At 41.0% G+C, this 18351-nt stretch overlaps 1 protein-coding gene across 8 annotated transcripts in view; it reads left to right on the top strand.

Annotated features, from left to right (window-relative positions):
• SUGCT (succinyl-CoA:glutarate-CoA transferase) overlaps positions 1-18351 on the top strand; it is a 296012-nt gene that overhangs the window by 107182 nt on the left and 170479 nt on the right. For 3 of the 8 annotated variants that reach the window (XM_083578146.1, XM_083578141.1, XM_083578142.1), the window contains exons 10-12: positions 5231-5302; positions 6049-6146; positions 12330-12432. In XM_083578146.1, coding sequence (XP_083434272.1) covers positions 5231-5302; positions 6049-6146; positions 12330-12432 — 273 coding nt within the window. Of the gene's footprint in view, positions 1-5230; positions 5303-6048; positions 6147-12329; positions 12433-12645; positions 12673-14677; positions 16028-16096; positions 17956-18351 lie in introns of those variants that run through there. The other 5 variants (XM_083578144.1, XR_014540129.1, XM_083578145.1 and 2 more) reach the window with 5 other exon arrangements.

Genomic DNA, 18351 nt, shown 5'->3' with positions numbered 1-18351 from the left:
CAGGTGGCGAGATTTCTGAATGCGGTTATCTCACACTCAAAAACCACCAAAAACCAACAACAACATCAAAACTAATCGAACTGTTACGATGAGAGTGCATGTCGGAGTTCGTCTTCAGTTTTCCTTTTCTGTGATCTGTCCCTTGGAGCTCTCCTGGCCCCAAGCTGTCACTTGGCTCTGCTCAATGACCCACCCTTGCATCGTGGTGTTCACCTCCTGTTGTCAGATATATCTGTTTTTATGTCCCTGTGTTTTTATGTTTGTACATATTTTATGGGCTAATAGCCGTAAATAAATAAATTGTAATTGTAATTAAGTAAATAGCATGTGTCTCATAAACCTTTCAAATGGAAGAGCCCCAACCCCAAAGCATGGTGGAGATCCTAGCTGCTGGGTAGGGCTCGTATGGAGAAGAGTGTCCCTGCTGAGGTCCAAACATTTTAAAAATAATTTGTTTATTGAAAATATACACCCACCCACCTCGAAAGCATGCTGGAGACCATTGAGATGATAATTTACTTATGAATGAGGCTGTGTAAAATGTAAGTTCAGGTTGCATGGAGAAGTAGAGATTGGCAAGATCATGGTCAAATGAAGTAATTCTTTAATGTGAATGGTTAGGCTATAGCCTATTCAGAAAGGTGGCTGGCTAGGTAATAATTTGGGTCAACAAGTATTGGACAGTGGCAAATTGCTTAGTAAAACAATAACTCCAGCCTTATCCATATAGTAAGTATTGTGGCAAGGAGCTTTCTTGCTTGAGTGGCCCTCACCAGTTTCCTAGTTGCAGCTTAAGCCTGTCCCCATTTCTGGACTTAGAAGCTGACTTAGCAGCTAGAAAACGCAGATATATGGCATCTTCATTTTATTCATTGCTTGGATTGGATTAGGACCAAAGGACCTGGGTCATTGCTCTTAATCCTTCATTGCTCTTAATCCTTATCCCAGAAATGAGAGACCCTTTTCTGTTTCATTATAGAATGAAGTGAATTATGCAAAGAAGGTTGGTGGATCAAACATAGAATGGTGACCAAGCCCTTGGAAATCTAAAATTCAAGCTACTGAAAGACTAAAAAAGAATATTTCACCCCAGCATAGCATTAATCTCCATAAAGCTTATCTTATTTAGGAATCAGCAAGTAAGGAAGCATTAAAAATAATTTAGCAAATATTATATTAGTAACCTGGATGTGTGTGCTGTAATCCAAACTTTAAAACACCAGTTGTCACTGAAGCATATGTTGCTGAACTCAATGGGATTGTCTCATTTCCCATCTCTACTTTTTCTTGGCAACATTTTGTCTCGATGGCACCACATTTCATCTCTCTCATTGCTGAAGATGAATTTCGACTCAAGATCCTGGGCCAAAATACCTCCAGCCTTTGGGATGGTCCAGATGTGATTCAGGTCCATCTGTATTTATCATGTGTTTTTTTAAGAGGCTGAAGCATAAACTGACATTAAAAACAAGCATTGGTGGTATAAGTAGCTTTGGAAAGAAGGCCGGCATAAATCCTGACCAATTCTCTTTTTGCTGTGTTTGCAAAACTCACTTCTGGTCGAAGTGTCCTAGAGGAAGTGCTTTTTAAAGGTTTTGCTAAAGACTCACAATTCCAAACTTCTCCGGATGGAATTTCTGTTTTCCCCCATTTTAAGCAGTCTAATCTCAAATGTATTAAACTGGCTATCCAAACATGAGGGTGTACAAAAGTGAGGGCCATTCAGTCCTAAATTATTGTTTTTAAGAAAGCAGTAGTTTGCAGTGAAGCCTGGAGCTACAGGTGCTCTTGTCCCAGGGACTTCAGCAAAGCTTTAGCATAGGTAACCATTGGCCTGGATTACCATCTTAAATTTCTAAATTCTTGACTAATAATGAGATCCTGTGAGAGTTGCTGGAGCAGGGGGAATCCGTTCTTATAGCAATTGTAGGCTGCTTGATATGGAAATGCTAGGACAGAACCTGTGTCAGCTGCTCGTGAGTAGTTCAGACTTTGTTTATCCTTGGCAAAATTGCAGTGTAGTTCATGTGGAACCTATGGAGGGGTGAAAAGATAGGATCTTGACAGTGCAGTCCTATAATGTCCACTCAAAAGTAAGTTTCTTTTAATCCAATGAGGCTTGTTTCCACTAAACTGTAATCAGATATAAATGGCAAAATAAAAGGCAAAACTTTGTCTCTTACTTGATAGATTTCATACTGTAAACTTGCAGGCAGCGATTGTTCATTTTGCCTCAATCGTTGTGCAGCCCCTAGCTTTTGAGATGCTCTAGAAATAATGGCAATAATAGCTATTAATGTTCGCTGTAAGTGACATGAGAGGCAGGTGGTTGTGGCTCAAATAGAGGAGATCTATAACAAGGATTAGGGTTCCATTCCCATGTCTGCCTCTTTGGGAGAGAAGAGAAAGCTGGAATTCAATAAATGTAGCCATTTTGACTAATTTGCGCAAAGCAATCTTGTGCAAAGCAACTTCTCCTAATACAATGGGGTTTTTTTTGTGTGTGAGTGTTATTTTCACTAATATTTTCATTATGCACACTTTCCTCTAACATATGCATCTTTGTAAACATTGGTTGGTTGGAGAACTGCTTCACAAAATTAAGATGTGCGGATTTTTAAGGCTAGCTGTGTTTCGGTTCATATATTGCTTCAGAAAGTGTGAATTTGATTGATTTAACTTCAAATGCATATTGAACCAAACTTATCCTCTATCCCTAATCATGACTTAAGTTCAACTAGCTCAGTCTGGATCTAACTCAATATGTGTGAGGTACTTTAAATGCATAGCATTTCCCCCCCCCCACAAAATGTAAAATTAGTGGTGAGCAGGGCTTGTGCTCTCTGTTGCCAGAATCAGCATAGGTCCAGAGGAGACCAAAATTCCAGCTCCTCTATTATCTGGTCCTTTAGTGGGTCATTGTTTGCCATCCTCCCAGGGAGACCCTTTCTCCCTAATAGATCCTTGGTGACTCTGAGTATCTCGTTGTGTTTACAGCCTTCTCCACTCCTGAAGCCTTGGGGTGATGGGAAAGAATCAGCGATCAAAGGCAGATTCTAAGTGGTTCCTTGGACCCTGGCAAGGATCTTTGAGATAGATCTCTCCAGGTCTTCAGTTGGAATGCAGTTTTCAGGGCCCCAATCCTCTTCCTCCAAATATTTCTCTCCAGGGTCTGGATTGGATGGATTGGATTCCTTAAGGGAAAACACTGAATTCTGAGTCAGGATGTTCCTTGGTGTAGGTCTTTGACTAGCCATGACTGTTCTATTATAATCCAGTAGCTGTGTCTTTCAGGTGGCAATACTCTCCTGTTAAAGACCTCCAAGGAATGTCCACCAGCTGAACTCCCATCAGAAACTGGTTCTACAGCACAACTCTTAACATCATTGTTTATGACTGTATTTATGTTGGTGATAATGATAGTACTGCGACTATAATTAATTACTATGAAAAATGTGTATATTTATTTGATTTCTGTCCGACATTTTAATCAAAATAGTGTATGTAAAATAGTATAATACAGTTATATTAGGGCTCCTTCCAGGCCATCCCTGCCCCCACCAACACTTGGCACTCCTCTGAGTTTTCCTCACCACTCTCACTGAGTTTTGCCAAGCATTCCCCCCTTACAGACCACATGAACATTGCTGAGAGTCTTGCTGAACCACCTCATCATTTTTCTGCTCGTTGTAGCAATTGTAGTGTGCTGTGCTACTTGCTGCATGATTCTTCATTGTGTCTTTACTATGAACCACAGGTCACAATTTGGGAACCTCTGCTTTAGGCCATTTGGGCTGTTCCTATCCCTTGATAATTAGAGAATCTTTGTATATTTAACCCGAACCTGTAGTTTCTTTTACCAAACGTTGCTTTGGAATGTCATATTATTCATCTCCACTGATTTCCTCTAACAAGCTCTGAAATAATTTCCATGTCTGTAGCTTATTGTCTTCAGTTACTCTTACACCGCGAAGTTCAGGACACCAACGTTGTGTATTATGTTGCATGCAATTTTTGTCATGTTCCGGGATGCCCTGTCACAAGCCTCTGTTCTTTACAAACAAAAGACACACACAGAAAAGACTTTTGCCTTGTATGAAGTAAATTTTATTGCACTAATTTAGCAAGATTCACGGCTATGGGCAGCAGTTTATCAAAACAAAATCTCATTAAAATCTGTCTGCACTTTGCTTTCTGTCTCCTTTGTATAATAAGATAGTGGAGCTTTCTGTGACCAGACAGTAACCTGTGGTAACCTGCGGGTTGTGTGTGTATACATCCATAGACCATGAATGAAACTGTTGTTAGCACTCTTAAATGTTGGCCTTGCTGTGCTAATAATGTTGGGAAGTTTCTGCATTATCAGCAACAATGACTGACAAATAATCAGCCTTTTTTGTGATGGGAAGCCCAGAATATCTGCTCTGTTGAAGAAGAAAATAAATTTCATGCAGAGAGACGCTGCTGTATTTATTCCAATACTACTTCTGTCTGAAGATGACATGGGGATTGCATTTTCCTAATTGCATTTTAGGATTTACTCATTTTTCCCACACATGCCCCAAAGTCAGTGAAGCAAAAACATTAATGGCTGGGCCTTTACATGTATAGTAATTTCAGTATTCGCAGCTCAAGAGTATGAACACAAGTTAGATGCTGCTGTGTGGTCTGACCGGCATTTGCAAAGTGATAATTGCTGATAAGCACATGGTTATACATGCATTTACTTTAAAGGGACCTTTGAGAGCCTCATAAATAAAGTACAGAAGCCCATCTTTATGTGCCTTAAATGGCTGAATGTGTGTGCTTGCTGTGATGCGTAAATTCAGCTAAAGTTAAAAAGCTTTAGTTGTTGGGTAGAAAATATTAATTTCTATTGAGAACGTGGACTATTTAACATAGTTTTAAAGCATTAGCTTATATTTCATTCATTGAATTTATATGCCACCTTTCTGCCAAGGCACCTAAAGCAGTTTACAATATCAACTTACTAAAACAAATGGAGTGAACATAAAGTTGGCCTGGAAGCGGAGGGCAGAGTCCAGCAGGAGCAGGCACAGATGTTTTCTCTGCCTGCCTCCCCACCTCTCTTCTGCAGATGCTGTGTGTGGACTCAGACTAGTTTTGAAAGTGACCTTTAAATTCGACTGATGGTGGAGGGAGAAATATTATTCACATAGTACCATAATGCATGTTTCAATTACATTCTGATCTCCCATACTGTTTCTAGGCTTTCAAAACAAAGGATGGCTACATTGTGGTGGGAGCAGGAAATGATCAACAGTTTGCCACTGTCTGCAAGGTAATAGTAATTAAAGAGCAATTCACAAGGTGGGAAGCTCAAGGTGATAATGTTGATGATTTTGTGAATCACCTTTAACATAAGTCACAAGACCATTTACAATAATACGATAATAACAGTACAAAAGGAAAAAGTCGGTTTTAGAACAAGACAAATAAATATGTTGCAGGTGTATGCATGATTCTAGTAAAATGTTTCACCGATGACTGGTTTCTAAATGAGCTAATGTGGAATATTGATTCTTACATAAGAAGCAGCAGTGACATATTCTGTTATATAACTTAGGGTTGCCATATTTCCAGAGATAAAAGTCCAGAAAAAGTTGTTGGGCTTTTTTTTTGGTGATCACTAGAATAAGAGTCTTTAAATAAATAGCTAGGAGACACATTTGAGATATTATTATTGTTTTAATACGTTTTGACTGTGTACTTGCACATAAGTAGGTTTCTGATGTGAGCTGCTTGTGTTGAATTAGTGGGAAATGGAGATAGAATAATTTCAGTTAATTAATTAAATGCACGATGGACATATTTTACTCCAATTAATTAAAATTAAATTATTTTTAATTAATTGACTAAATGTGCTTTTGGATTTTACACATACAGTAAATGTTAAGAAATGCTTTATGTAGAGAGCCCAGTTTTATTGATTCTATGCTTTGATATTTAGTGTATGACTGCATCTCTTTCACTGAAGACCAATTTGCACAACATTCTGTGATGATTATGTTACTAAATGCATTTCAGATCCTGAATCTGCCTGAAATCAGCCATGATTCCAGATACAAAAATAACCAGCAGCGAGTGCTAAATAGGAAGGAACTTACTGAAATTTTAACAGCCAGGTATGATTTATAAATTTAAGCTTCAAGTGTTTATTTTTGCAAACTTGTTTGCAGTCATGGCCATTTTATTATGTATAGATCATGTAGGCTAATATTAACTATAGGGTGTTATGTAAGTTTATAAAAACTTAAGATTTCAAGGAGCGTTTCCACCCCCATCGTTCTACCAGCGCCGAGGGCCTTCTGGCAGTTCCCTCACTGCGAGAAGCCAAGTTACAGGGAACCAGGCAGAGGGCCTTCTCAGTAGTGGCACCCGGCCTATGGAACGCCCTCCCACCAGATGTCAAAGAGAAAAACAACTACCAGACTTTTAGAAGACATCTGAAGGCAGCCCTGTTTAGGGAAGCTTTTAATGTTTGATGTATTACGGTATTTTAATATTTTTTTGAAAGCCGCCCAGAGTGGCTGGGGAAGCCCAGCCAGATGGGCGGGTTGTAAATAATAAATTATTATTATTATTATTATTATTATTATTATTATTATTCCACCAAATGAATGTCACTTAAGAAATTTTGTCTTAGGCAAGATTGTCTTGATTTGTCTTTAACTAGGTAAGGACAAATTTGTCTGTTTCTGGTCCCTCATAATAACATTCAGTTTTCACATTAATATGTGCCTTTAAAAAACAACGACCCTCAAAACACATATTTCAAATGGTACTTTTTCTTAAAATAAGTACTTAAATGCAACACTTACAACTAGCTGTAAATTGTCCGCTAGGCATCTTCTGTGCAACACCATATTGTGTACGTGGTCATCAGTGGGAGAAGTCGTTTTCCTTTGGAAACGTTCTTTATTTTCCTAGAACCTCTTAAAATGTTCTCAAAGGCCCCTGAGTCATCTCCTGCATGGAAGACAGTCTCATCTTCCCCATATACGTGCCCTCTGCAGTTTTATTTCAAACACCGCTCAATGGGAGGGGGGTGCGGGTTCATCCAATTCTTTTGCAAAGTCCCGACGTGGGGTTTTCTGAAAGACAATATTCCATTTTTCATTTTTATACCCATAGTTGGCTGTTACTTGGTTGTCCCTGCTGCTGTCTCAAGTTCAGTTCTTCAGCTTATTTGCCAAATATATTATGCTATGTTAGCAGAGGTTCCACAAAATCCCTGGAGGACGTCAGATGCTGCCTGTACAGACCTATTCTGTACTTCATATGCTAATGGAAGAACATAATTTATTAAGTGTCATGTTAGTTTGAATGAATCTGGCACCCAATAAAGAAAGGCCAATTGTAATATAAATCTTGGTCCAGGATCTTGGAGTCATATGTTTCCATTCCTGTTCCTTGTAATTTGGCTTGTATTAGCTAATAGACATCATTTGTGGAGTGATCACATTTTATATGGTAAATTTTGAAAGACAGGTTATGTGGGACTTGTTACTGTTTCTTGGTACTAGCAAAAACAAAAACAAACAAAAAACACCCCTTATTCCTTGGAGTGTTTGCAACAGTATCTAAAACAGAATAATTGTGGAGAACAAGTCATCCATCACAAGAAGAAAGCAGCAGAGTAGATTAATGCTAAATATCCTTTATGGCTATGCATCTGGCAGAGTTTCTTGTGGAAAAATACGTTAAATTGCCAAGAATGGCATGGCAAGATAAAGTTTATCTGCAGTAGTGTCAGCAATCACACTGACCACAGTCAAATTTAATGCATTGAAGAAGTGATTATCTGCCTTATCAGAAATTAGAAGTTGGATTAGATGTGAGGTTCAACACAACCTGACTGCACATGATGCACCTACGTTGCTAAAGTTAAGCAGGTCTGGGCAGGGCATATGTGGAAGGTTGCCTAGGAGTCCCACATAGGCTGCCTTGAGTTTCATGAGCTGCTAAATACATAATCAAACACACTGTGAAGCCCCCCTCTCCTGCTGAATCCCAGGTGCTCTCAAGACGCCCACCCTGCTTGCACATTAGGGGATTCTTAATATGGGAAACCCATGGGATCTTGAACCTCCTTGTAGCTATACCCATTCGTGAGAAAGGCTTCAGGAGTAAACCCTGAGGAAAAATCAGCCTTGCAAAACAACAACAACAACAACAACAATCTTTATTACGGTCCAGAGACCCACCAAATCGCTACAAAGCAATACACAATTCATACAGCCTACCTACAGGTTAAACAAGCATTTTGTTCAGAATATAGGGATCCTTGGTTCTTGCAACCACCGATAAAAACTTTGCCACTGCTAATGTTCTAGCATTTGTCCGGTTTTCCAATAGGAACCTGACATAGTGAGCCTCTGATTTTCCCGGGAAGGGTACCAGCAAGGGTAATATCAGTTCAGCCCTGGCTTGCTCATATTTTGCACAGTGCAACAAAATATGTTTTATGGAATCAATGTCTTGAGCACACGAGCAAAGTCTGTCCTGGTAGGGAACTCCTCTCAACCTGCCATCCAACCTTGCAAAACATTTTCTGGAGAAGAAAAGGCTAAGGAGTAACCCTACACAAATTTGGAATGGAGCCCCTAAGGCGTCTTGTATGCTTCCTTCCGCCAACTCCTGCAGCCAAGCTGGTGCCAAACGTCTTGCTCTGCTTTCCTTTGGACCACATCAGCGATGCTGAGAGGCAGTCTTGTCTTCTGGGCAGCACAGGACTGCCCAGTCTTGCACCCTGGAGAATTCACTATAGGCGCTGTGATTCTCCAGCAGTTTGACTTCCCCCCTGGAGGTGTACTCCATTGTTTCCTGAGACAGACAGACACCCAAAAAAATGTGCAAAGTTTCTGTGCAGTCCTATTATTTGACCCACCATGTGGTAGCTAGCTACAGGAAGTCTTCAATTCCTCCTGCCCTTGCTATTCTTCCCTGTTAAGGTGGTACTGGACAGCTGACCTTTCGCTGGACCAGTTTTTGCCTTCGGGTTTCCCTTCTGCTTTCACTTTCCCCTCGGTATTCCTGCTGCTTCCTGAAATTCCTCCTTGTCTCTTTGAAGTTCTCACTGTTTCAGTTCAGCTGTTCTTGCCTCTCTGCCTGCTCCACAGTTTTGAGTCTCCGCCTCACTGTCACGCCCATATTCCTTCTGAGACTCCTACCCAGCCACATTTCCTCTCTGTCACTTCCCCTCGCTTGCTCTCAAGTCTTAATTTCACATACCCACGTGCCATTTTTCTGACTCTTTCTCTCATCCCATCAGTGTTTCTCAAACTTGAGTCCCCAGCTGTGTTGGACTACAATTACCATCATCTTGGTCCTGCCAGCTGGGAACCCTAGTTTGAGAAACACTGGAAGTCATGCCAGGTCATTAGTTCTGCTTTTGTTCGCTCCTTTCCCCTCCACTTTGCTACTGCCTCCACACATTGGGGTGCTCAGGGTACCCCCCACCCCCACAGCCTCGCCCACGGTTCTTTCATTTCATTTTTTAAAATTTATTGTATTAAATTTGCATACCACCCTTCACCCAAAGATCTCAGGGCAGTTTGAAGCATAAAAATACAAACTAGAGCAGGCATGGGCAAACTCGGCCCTCCAGATGTTTTGGGACTACAACTCCCATCATCCCTAGCTAACAGGACCAGTGGTCAGGGATGATGGGAGTTGTAGTCCCAAAAACATCTGGAGGGCTGAGTTTGCCTATGCCTGGACTAGAAATTCAAGATACATATCCTTCTTCAGTTCAGGCACATCCACATCTCTGGTGCTCTTCCTCCATTGCCTCATTTCCGGTCCACCTTTCTCCCCCCCCCCCATATTAATGCAATATGGCCTAGGCAAGAAAGCCCGGACAAGGCAGCTCCCCAGCATCCATCCATCCTGTTCTGCTGTCACTGCCCATCACACAACGATGCCGCTATTTCAGCCTCCGCAGTGTCAGAGGCTGGCGAGGGAAGTGGAGGGAGGTGGATGCCCCAGGTGAGCTGCTGGGGAATGGGGCAGGGCAGGGCAGCTTTCCAGCAACCATCCTGCTTTGCCAATGCTGCCTGCCACTCCTTGTCGCCTGTGGCTGAGGCCAAAATGACAACAGCAGGGTGAGGCAAGCGGTATGAGCTGAGGGCAGGGTGAGGTCTAAGGGCAGGGGCACAGTTTGGGCAATGAAATATGGAGAGGGGGCATGGTTTGGGTGAATTGTAAGGGGGTTGGGAAGGTTTAACGGGAGGGGGGTGGCCAAGTGTAAAGAGAGGGGGCTTGGCACGTTGTGAAGTGAGCAGGGGAAGCAGTTTACATACACGTAAAGGGACCCCTGACAATTAAGTCCAGTTGTGAATGACTCTGGGGTCGCAGCGCTCATCTCGCTTTATTGGTCGAGGGAGCCGGCATTTGTCCGCTTCCGCACACAGTTTTTCCGGGTCATGTAGCCAGCATGACTAAGCCGCTTCTGGTGAATCAGAGCAGCGCACAGAAACGCCGTTTACCTTCCCGCTGGAGCGGTACCTATTTATTTACTTGCGCTTTGACATGCTTTCGAACTGCTAGGTTGGCAGGAGCTGGGACTGAACAACTGGAGCTCACCCCGCCGTTGGGATTTGAACCGCCAACCTTTTGATCGGCAACCCCAGTGGCACAGTGGTTTAACCCACAGCACCACTCATGTCCCTTTACATACATATACACATAGTAATTGTGTATTTTTTAAAAAAGCTGCCTTGAGCATGGTTTTACATACATATACGCATAGTTAAAACCATGATCAAGGCAGCTTTTTTAAAAAATACACAATTACTATGTGTATATGTATGTAAAGGGACATGAGTGGTGCTGTGGGTTAAACCACTGTGCCACTTGGGGTTGCCGATCAGAAGGTCGGCGGTTCAAATCCCAACGTATTTTAAAAAATACACAATTCCAGACATAACAAAAGTAGTCATAAACAATAAATAAAGCATGCAAAAGTACACAAGCAAACTGAACAACGTTCTCACATAAGTCATAGCAAAATGTAAAATAAATATACTGTTACTGATATTATTTTTTGTTAAAATTCCCCTCCCCCACCCAAATAAAACCCTAAACAACAACCAGCCTAGGAGTCTGTTCAGCTGCCTTGGCTTTTGTAGCTGGAGTCAGTCAGGGCTGTCCATTCCCAGGCCAGGTGGGAAAGACCTGCAAGGCAGGGAGCAGGTCTTCCAGGTCTCTGGCCTCTTCAGCAGCCCCAGTTTTTGTAGTTTATACATAAGAGCATAAGGGGAGCCAGCTGTCTTTTCTGATGAAGCATTTTAAAGTGCTTCAGCTTTTTGCATGTCACGTTCATTATTTTTGACAGCGCATGCCTGGATGTTCCCTATTCTTCAAAGACAGATTCTTTCAAATCCAAAGTGCAGCCTAGAGAATGCTGATTGTGGAAAAGTTATTTGGCAATATTTTTCACAGCATTTACAGACCTTGTGTGTGTGGTTGCCTGTTTCGTTGCACAATGATAAAATAACAGACACATATTTGGCAAAGTTACATTTCCAAGCGCTTTGATTCAGACTACCTCAAAAAGGGCAATGTAAAAGGTTGTTTAAATGTTTGCTTTTGTTTGGAACTGTCTGTGAACTTCATCTAAACAACTCCCCATAGGGAGGAGGAAGCAGGAAATGTCTCTAATGATAGGAACATGATAACGAAGTAAGATTCTGTAAATGACCCCAAGGAGGCAAGCAAGTAAACCAAGGAAATTTGGGTTGTTCAGGATAAGTATAGTATATCATATGCAAAACCGGATGACCTTGGGACAAATATTACAATCATACAACACATAAATATGTGATCAATGTTGTTATCTGACTAACAATTGTGGTTTTTAATTGGGACATGTGTTTCAGATGTAAAGGAGGAGAAAACTTTGCAAGGCTTTGAATTGGATCTTTGTGTTTAAAAATAGACCTTTTCTCATACATATGTCTCTTAACCACATCACATCTATCTTTTTGTTGTGAAAAATAGACGTGAAATAAAAAAAATGTGAAGCTCATTACAGTAATTAAGAATGGGAGGAAATGTACTGGGTTTTATTGAAACTGCTGATAATTTTGGTTTGCATCACTGCTGGATTGCATCAGAAAATCAGATAGAATTGTAAGACAGTCTAACCATGATTTTTGCCCCAGGGCTCAGTCTCTGTATTTCTGGGGAACATGTGCAGAACATTTTTACTGCATTATTTACTACTTTGAGAGAAACTAGCTTATATATGTAAAAAAATGCTGGCTGAAATGGATAGTTCAAACCGCATGTTTCCTTATTCCTAGGTTTTTGGAAAAAGAGACCACCAAATGGCTAGAACTCTTTGAAGGTAGTGGTGTTCCATATGGTCCAATCAATAGCATGCAGCAAGTGTTCTCGGATCCTCAGGTCAGTTCTCTTTGATAAACCTTTGAATGCTTGTTTAAATTTATTCACGTTTGCTCCTCTTCCATTTATCCAACCTCAGTTGATGTTACCGTACAAATAATTATGATGATAACAAAAGTAGTGGCACAGTATAGCAAAGAGATAACTTACTAAAGACATTTTAAAAGCCGAATCCTAGGAAATCTTGACTCTGTTTTGTATTGTGTCACACAGTTGGTCTATTAGATCCTGAGCCATATCCTGACTACAGTTCGATGAACTTTCAGGGCATAGGGAGTTTGCTCTGGAATGGCTTGTTCTGTGTGAGTGTGTAATTTGTCCTTCTATATCTAATAATACAATTTGTTGTGCTTGCAGTGGGCTGGGTACTGGACCCTTCTGGTCAGCAGTGCTCAACATGATACATGCTATCCATTATATTTGTGGTCAACCTTATTCCAAAGGCTCAGCCTGGGTTATCTAAATGTTTTCAGGTTTTTGTAGCAGAAAAAGTGGAATCACTGTATGTTAAGTTATCACCATCTGAAGTAATGGAAGCAAAGGCACCATCAAATCTTTGTAGTATTATATAAAATTGCAACAGGTATGTTTAGGTACATAAAAACTGATATCTCTTTTCTTGAGGTGCATGTTATTCAGATGCTAAAATCATCCAATTTTGACCTTAAGCTATTGTTTTTATTGGTCTTTTCTCTGTTATTCTTCTGGTTTCAAAAAGTTACAATGCCATTGATAAGAAGGCATTGACTGATATATTTCCTTTTCTGTGTGTTCAGAAGTTACTGAATACTGTCAAGACAGTGATTGGTGAACACTATCCCACTGAAGCCAATAAGATTAACTATTCTATAACCAGTAATATTTGTTAACTGTAGAAGTGAGGCTGTTGTCTGCAAATTCTCCACATATCTGCAAATTCTCCACATATTGCGGCAAAGTAATCTGTTCTTTAAAAAGTCCGTGCCACACGATGGGACAGTTCTATACAGCAAAGGCTGTGAGTAGACTTGGTTTCAAATGTGAAAATCTTATGGACAACTTGCATAGTAAAGCAGTGACTTTAAAAAAGAGGAAGCTGTGCCCATTGCTGAGAAGGTCAGGTGAGGCCATGGGACGTCATGCTTTTGTTACATGCTGGATGTCTATGCCACATTCTGTGTGGGTTTCCCCCTGAAAAGCACATGGAAACTTAAATCCATGAAAGTTCTGCTGGGTCAAGTGCTGGGATCATGTGCTCCCTTTATTGAATCAGTTGCACAGGTTGCTGGTTTGCTTTCAAGTGCTGATGGTTGTTACCTTTAAACCCTAAATGGCTTAGGACTGAGTCACTTGATGAACCTTCTCATCCCATGCAAGTTTGCCTGCTCTTTAGGATCTATCACTGTTGCCTTGTTACTTGTGCCAAATGGAAAATATTTTATTTTTTTAAAAAAAATTGTGGGATCCATTTGGTGTCCTTACAATCACAGAAGTTTTTTTTTTAATCCATTCCTTAATGGAAGAAGAGAAGTGCCTTTTCTTTTTTTTTTTTTACCACCTCCCCTTCCCACTGCAGCCTTCAGTGACAGCCCACCTCACTTTGCTCCAGAGAATTGAGGGACTCTTCAGAACATGTTGGGAGGTGGTGTGGGGGAGGCAGAAGGATGTTAGATTGCGCAGAGACAGAGGTGTCTCTCTTGCTGGTATCCTATGAGGAGGGTGAGAAGGACAGGTGTGACGAAAGTTTGCAAATAGGTCAGTGCGACATCAGAATGGAAATGTTGGGAGACAGTGGGCTGCAATTCGTGGGACAATGGAGTGCAGTGCTGAAGTTGACTGTGGTCTGCAGGAAAGCCAACTTTCTCGCTTTGTAACTTTCACAGGGATTTAAGCTGCGGCTTTTGAGCACTTACAGCAGGTTGGTTTTACAAGTGTTTTGTTAGAGGTTTATTCACATGGTGGTGCTAAATTAGTGATTATGCATATGTTCAAAGGACTGCAAAATGTAAACCTTTTAACACTGAGAAAGGTGATATTTAAGGATCACGCAGGGAGGAAGGCTGGCTCCTTAAACTCAACTTTCAGACGTTCCTATTTAAAATTTCACATGCAAACCTTTTAACTTTCTGTAGTGGCTTCCTTTTGTTGTGGTTCACATCAGTTTCTAGTCTTTATGTTAAAGGCTCTTTCCCCCGATAATAATTACAACCTCATTTTCTTCCTGTCTTCTGCCAGTTAATGTTCCCCATCATTGCTCCCTTTTCAGATCAGAAGAGCCTGGATGCAAAGGCTCTCTGGTGAAAAATCTGTCCTCCGCAAGCAGCAGCCCATGTCTGCAAGGCCCCAGCTGTTCAGTGAAACACTGAGACACGGGTCTGCCAGGTCATCTAAACAGAATCACCACATTTATAGGGATTGTTATTTGAAATGAAATGATCTCTTTGTTACTTAAAGTTGATATTTAATCAACTGGATTTCTCGTCACAGTATTCTTTACACCTAAGCATTTTCAGAATAGTTGCTGCTCATACCTGTCTCGTTCCCCCCCCCCCGCCCCCGTTGCAAAGATGAATTGTATTGCACACTGTTTTTAATGCTGTTGGGTTATTATTGTGTGCCTTGAATTTTTGTGGATACTACTTTGAGTTCTTTTCTTAAAAATCCTAAGCTGTCTATAAGTATCTTAAATAAATTAATCAAAGAAATTTTGTAAAAATAACTCACATGGGAAATGCGATTTATTTCTATTTCTATTAAAAAGTATTTCTCACTTTTCAACCCAAAGAACTCAAAAAGTGATGTCTAACAGCACAAAAATGTAACAAAGGGCAACATTTTAAACACCAATACTAAAGATAATTTAACATTTTAAGCAGCACTAATCAGCTACAGAGCCAAACAGGGCCACTGAAATTGTTTGTTTTCAACAAACGCTTGTAGTGAGTAGGGAAAGGAATAGGCAAGCCCCCTGAGAGAGTTTTAGATTCTGGGCACCACAGCAGAGGTGGAAGTGGGGATCCGAAGCAAAAATGAGCTCTTCACATCAGTTGTAATATGCTGTATCTTTAAATGAGAAGCCAAACTGTGTTGTGTTATGCTTTTGTTGAGGTCACATAAAGCAAAGGGCTGTTCTGACCCCCAGCAAGTGGAACGGTGGTGTAGCTTCCTTTTTAATAATAATCTCATGATTATGAATACAGCTGCCACTTGTTTAAAGATGTTGGCTAAGTCATGAGTCAATTTTATTAAACACATTGCAATTGATTATATTGCAGATGTTTAATAAATTGCTTTACTGCTTGATTTAAGATTTCTAGATTGGAATCTGTTTCCTGGCATTTCCTTGGTCTGCAAGTCCATTGGATTTCTCTAAGTAGCACCAAGTTTAATATGAGTAGAAATTTCTTAAGACTTGAAGGAACAGCACCTGCTGCTGTTTTTTGCCCCATTATATCAAAGTCTGGCTTGTCACTATAAAGTGGGACAGGCATGCTTTTTAAAAAACAATTAACTGGGATTTAAATGGCTTATCAGACTTTCCCTTCATTTTTAAAAACAACCTAGTGCTTTCTGGTTTTCTCATCCCAGAGAAATGGAGAAGTATCTTACGGGGGGGGGGCTGTACAATCCACCGTCCCCAGAATCATGTAAACATTCATTCCTGAAGTTATTTCTAACTGTGCAGGACCTTTCTGCTGAACAGCTGCTAGCCTTTGACCTTGAGATGGGCAGGCAACGCCATTTGCAAAGTCTTGTGAACCAGCCCTGAGAAGGAACATTCAGACATACAATTGGCAGTCACTGGAAGGACAGATCGTGAAGCTGAGGCTCCAATACTTGGGCCACCTCATGAGAAGAGAAGACTCCCTGGAAAAGACCCTGATGTTGGGAAAGATGGAGGGCACAAGGAGAAGGGGACGACAGAGGACGAGATGGTGGGCCAGTGTTCTCGAAGCTACCAGCATGAGTTTGACCAAACTGCGGGAGGCAGTGGAAGACAGAAGTGCCTGATGTGCTCTGGTCCAGGGGGTCACGAAGAGTCGGACACGACTAAACAACTAAACAACAACAACAACACGCTGAAGTCGTACCGTTTTGGGAGAACTGCAGTAATGTACCATTTATTAACATTTCAACCGGAGCTAAGCAGCTCTTCTGGGTTGCAGCTTTTTACTGTTTTAGGTTTAGAGATTCACTAGTGGGGGGGGGGAGAAATAGCAGTGCAGCAGTCAAAATATTTGAGGAGAACAATTTATTTTTGGTTAACATGTAAACGAGTCACTATGTTTGTAGAACTTCTTTGCAATCAGGAAAATTACAGTCATGCTAGCCATTTCCATGCAGCTTTTTATAGCCAGGCAGTTTCCAAGCTTTCATTCATTTTTTTTTTAAATCCTCTTTTTAATCAGGCCAAGATTGTGCAGTAAAGGAATTCCCAATAAGTTTTAAACACTTGCTAGATGATCTCAATATGGTCAGAAATACTCTAGGGAACTTGTGCATGACATATAATCAGGAATTCTGTTTTTTAAAAATAACATAAACAAACCATTGTTGTTGCTTTTTAAAGACATTCAGAGTAAAATAGACACTATTTTGTTGTTTCCAAAAGATGTAACAGAACAAAACCCAAACAAACAAAGCAGGTATTGTGCAGGGCTGCAGCATCAAGATGTTTAGTTTTCAAGTATGTGGAATGCAGGCAGATGTCTTGATCTCCAAAAAAGCGGATTCTTTTACATACCAGTCTATAGTATCATGCATTTTGGAAGAGCCTGTGGAAAATAAATTAAGAAAATAACACAGGATGTATCAACAGTGTCTCGTTTTGATCCAGATAGAGTTTGGGCTGTGTGTTGTTAGATAGTCATTGCCAGTCTACTGCTGTGATCTGCACATTAAAAAAAAGCTGTAAAATGGATAGACTTTTTGTAACAGTGCAGTTAGACATGCCACACAAGTAGAGGATATCAGGTGTGAGACATCACCACACTGCATCACTTCTGAGAAATATTGGGAGGGAAATAGCAGATCTGAACTATCACAGCTGTCCTTGATTCCAGTTCATGCCAAACACCTGCAAGCTCTAAAAGGATACCAAAACAAAACCCCACCCTGTGGCAAGCGGCCAGCCCTCAATAACACTTCCCTGACTTCACATTGCCATAAAAAATAATTTTAACATTTTTTTTTAAATAAAATACAGGAACCTTGTTCTTCCTCTCCCAGAAGTCCAGTTTAGTTCCTTTTAGCCACCCTTCCAAAGAGGATAAGTACAGTCCAGAAATAAACACACAGCTGAAGTAGCGATATGTTTGAATGCTGAAAAGTATCTCCTTGTTTTCATCTTGTGTTATTACTAGGAAGTTACGAAGTTACTTGGCTCTGCTAACCTCTCTGAATCACCTGTTCCTTTGTCAGGGCACATCTGTATGGCAGCTGCCCATCCAGATGAGGAAACAGGGGACCTACCCTTGGAAAAGGAAGGCAGTTTTTCTCCCTCCCCACTCCCCCCCCTTTGGATGCCTCCATCCCATTGGCATAGCTATCAACTTACAGATTTGAAAATAAGGGACCAGCAGCCTTGAAAATAAGGGACCAGCAGCCAAAATAAGGGACCTGCAGCCTCACCTGTTCCAGGCACTCCAGTCTTCCTGTCCTCCTGCAGTCTGGTCAAACTCATGCTGGTAGCTTCGAGAACACTGTCCAACCAACTTTGTAACCAGAGGTTCAACTGAATAGAATCTGAATCACATGCACCACAAGGCCTATGCAGCCTCAACTTAAGATGGCTCCCCGGCCTGGCTTTGCACTGCAAAGTTTGCAGCAGCACATGCAACAAAATGGCGTCCAGCATTCAAAAAACCCCTCAACTTGCATTAACTAGCCACACATAAGGCATGCAAGCTCCACCCCCCAGTCATTCTTAGACTTCTTATT

This window comes from Podarcis filfolensis, assembly GCF_964270895.1.
Source record: "Podarcis filfolensis genome assembly, chromosome: 12".
NCBI lineage: Eukaryota > Metazoa > Chordata > Lepidosauria > Squamata > Lacertidae > Podarcis > Podarcis filfolensis.
Note: the sequence above shows the minus strand (reverse complement) of the source record. Positions and strands in the feature narration are given on the sequence as shown.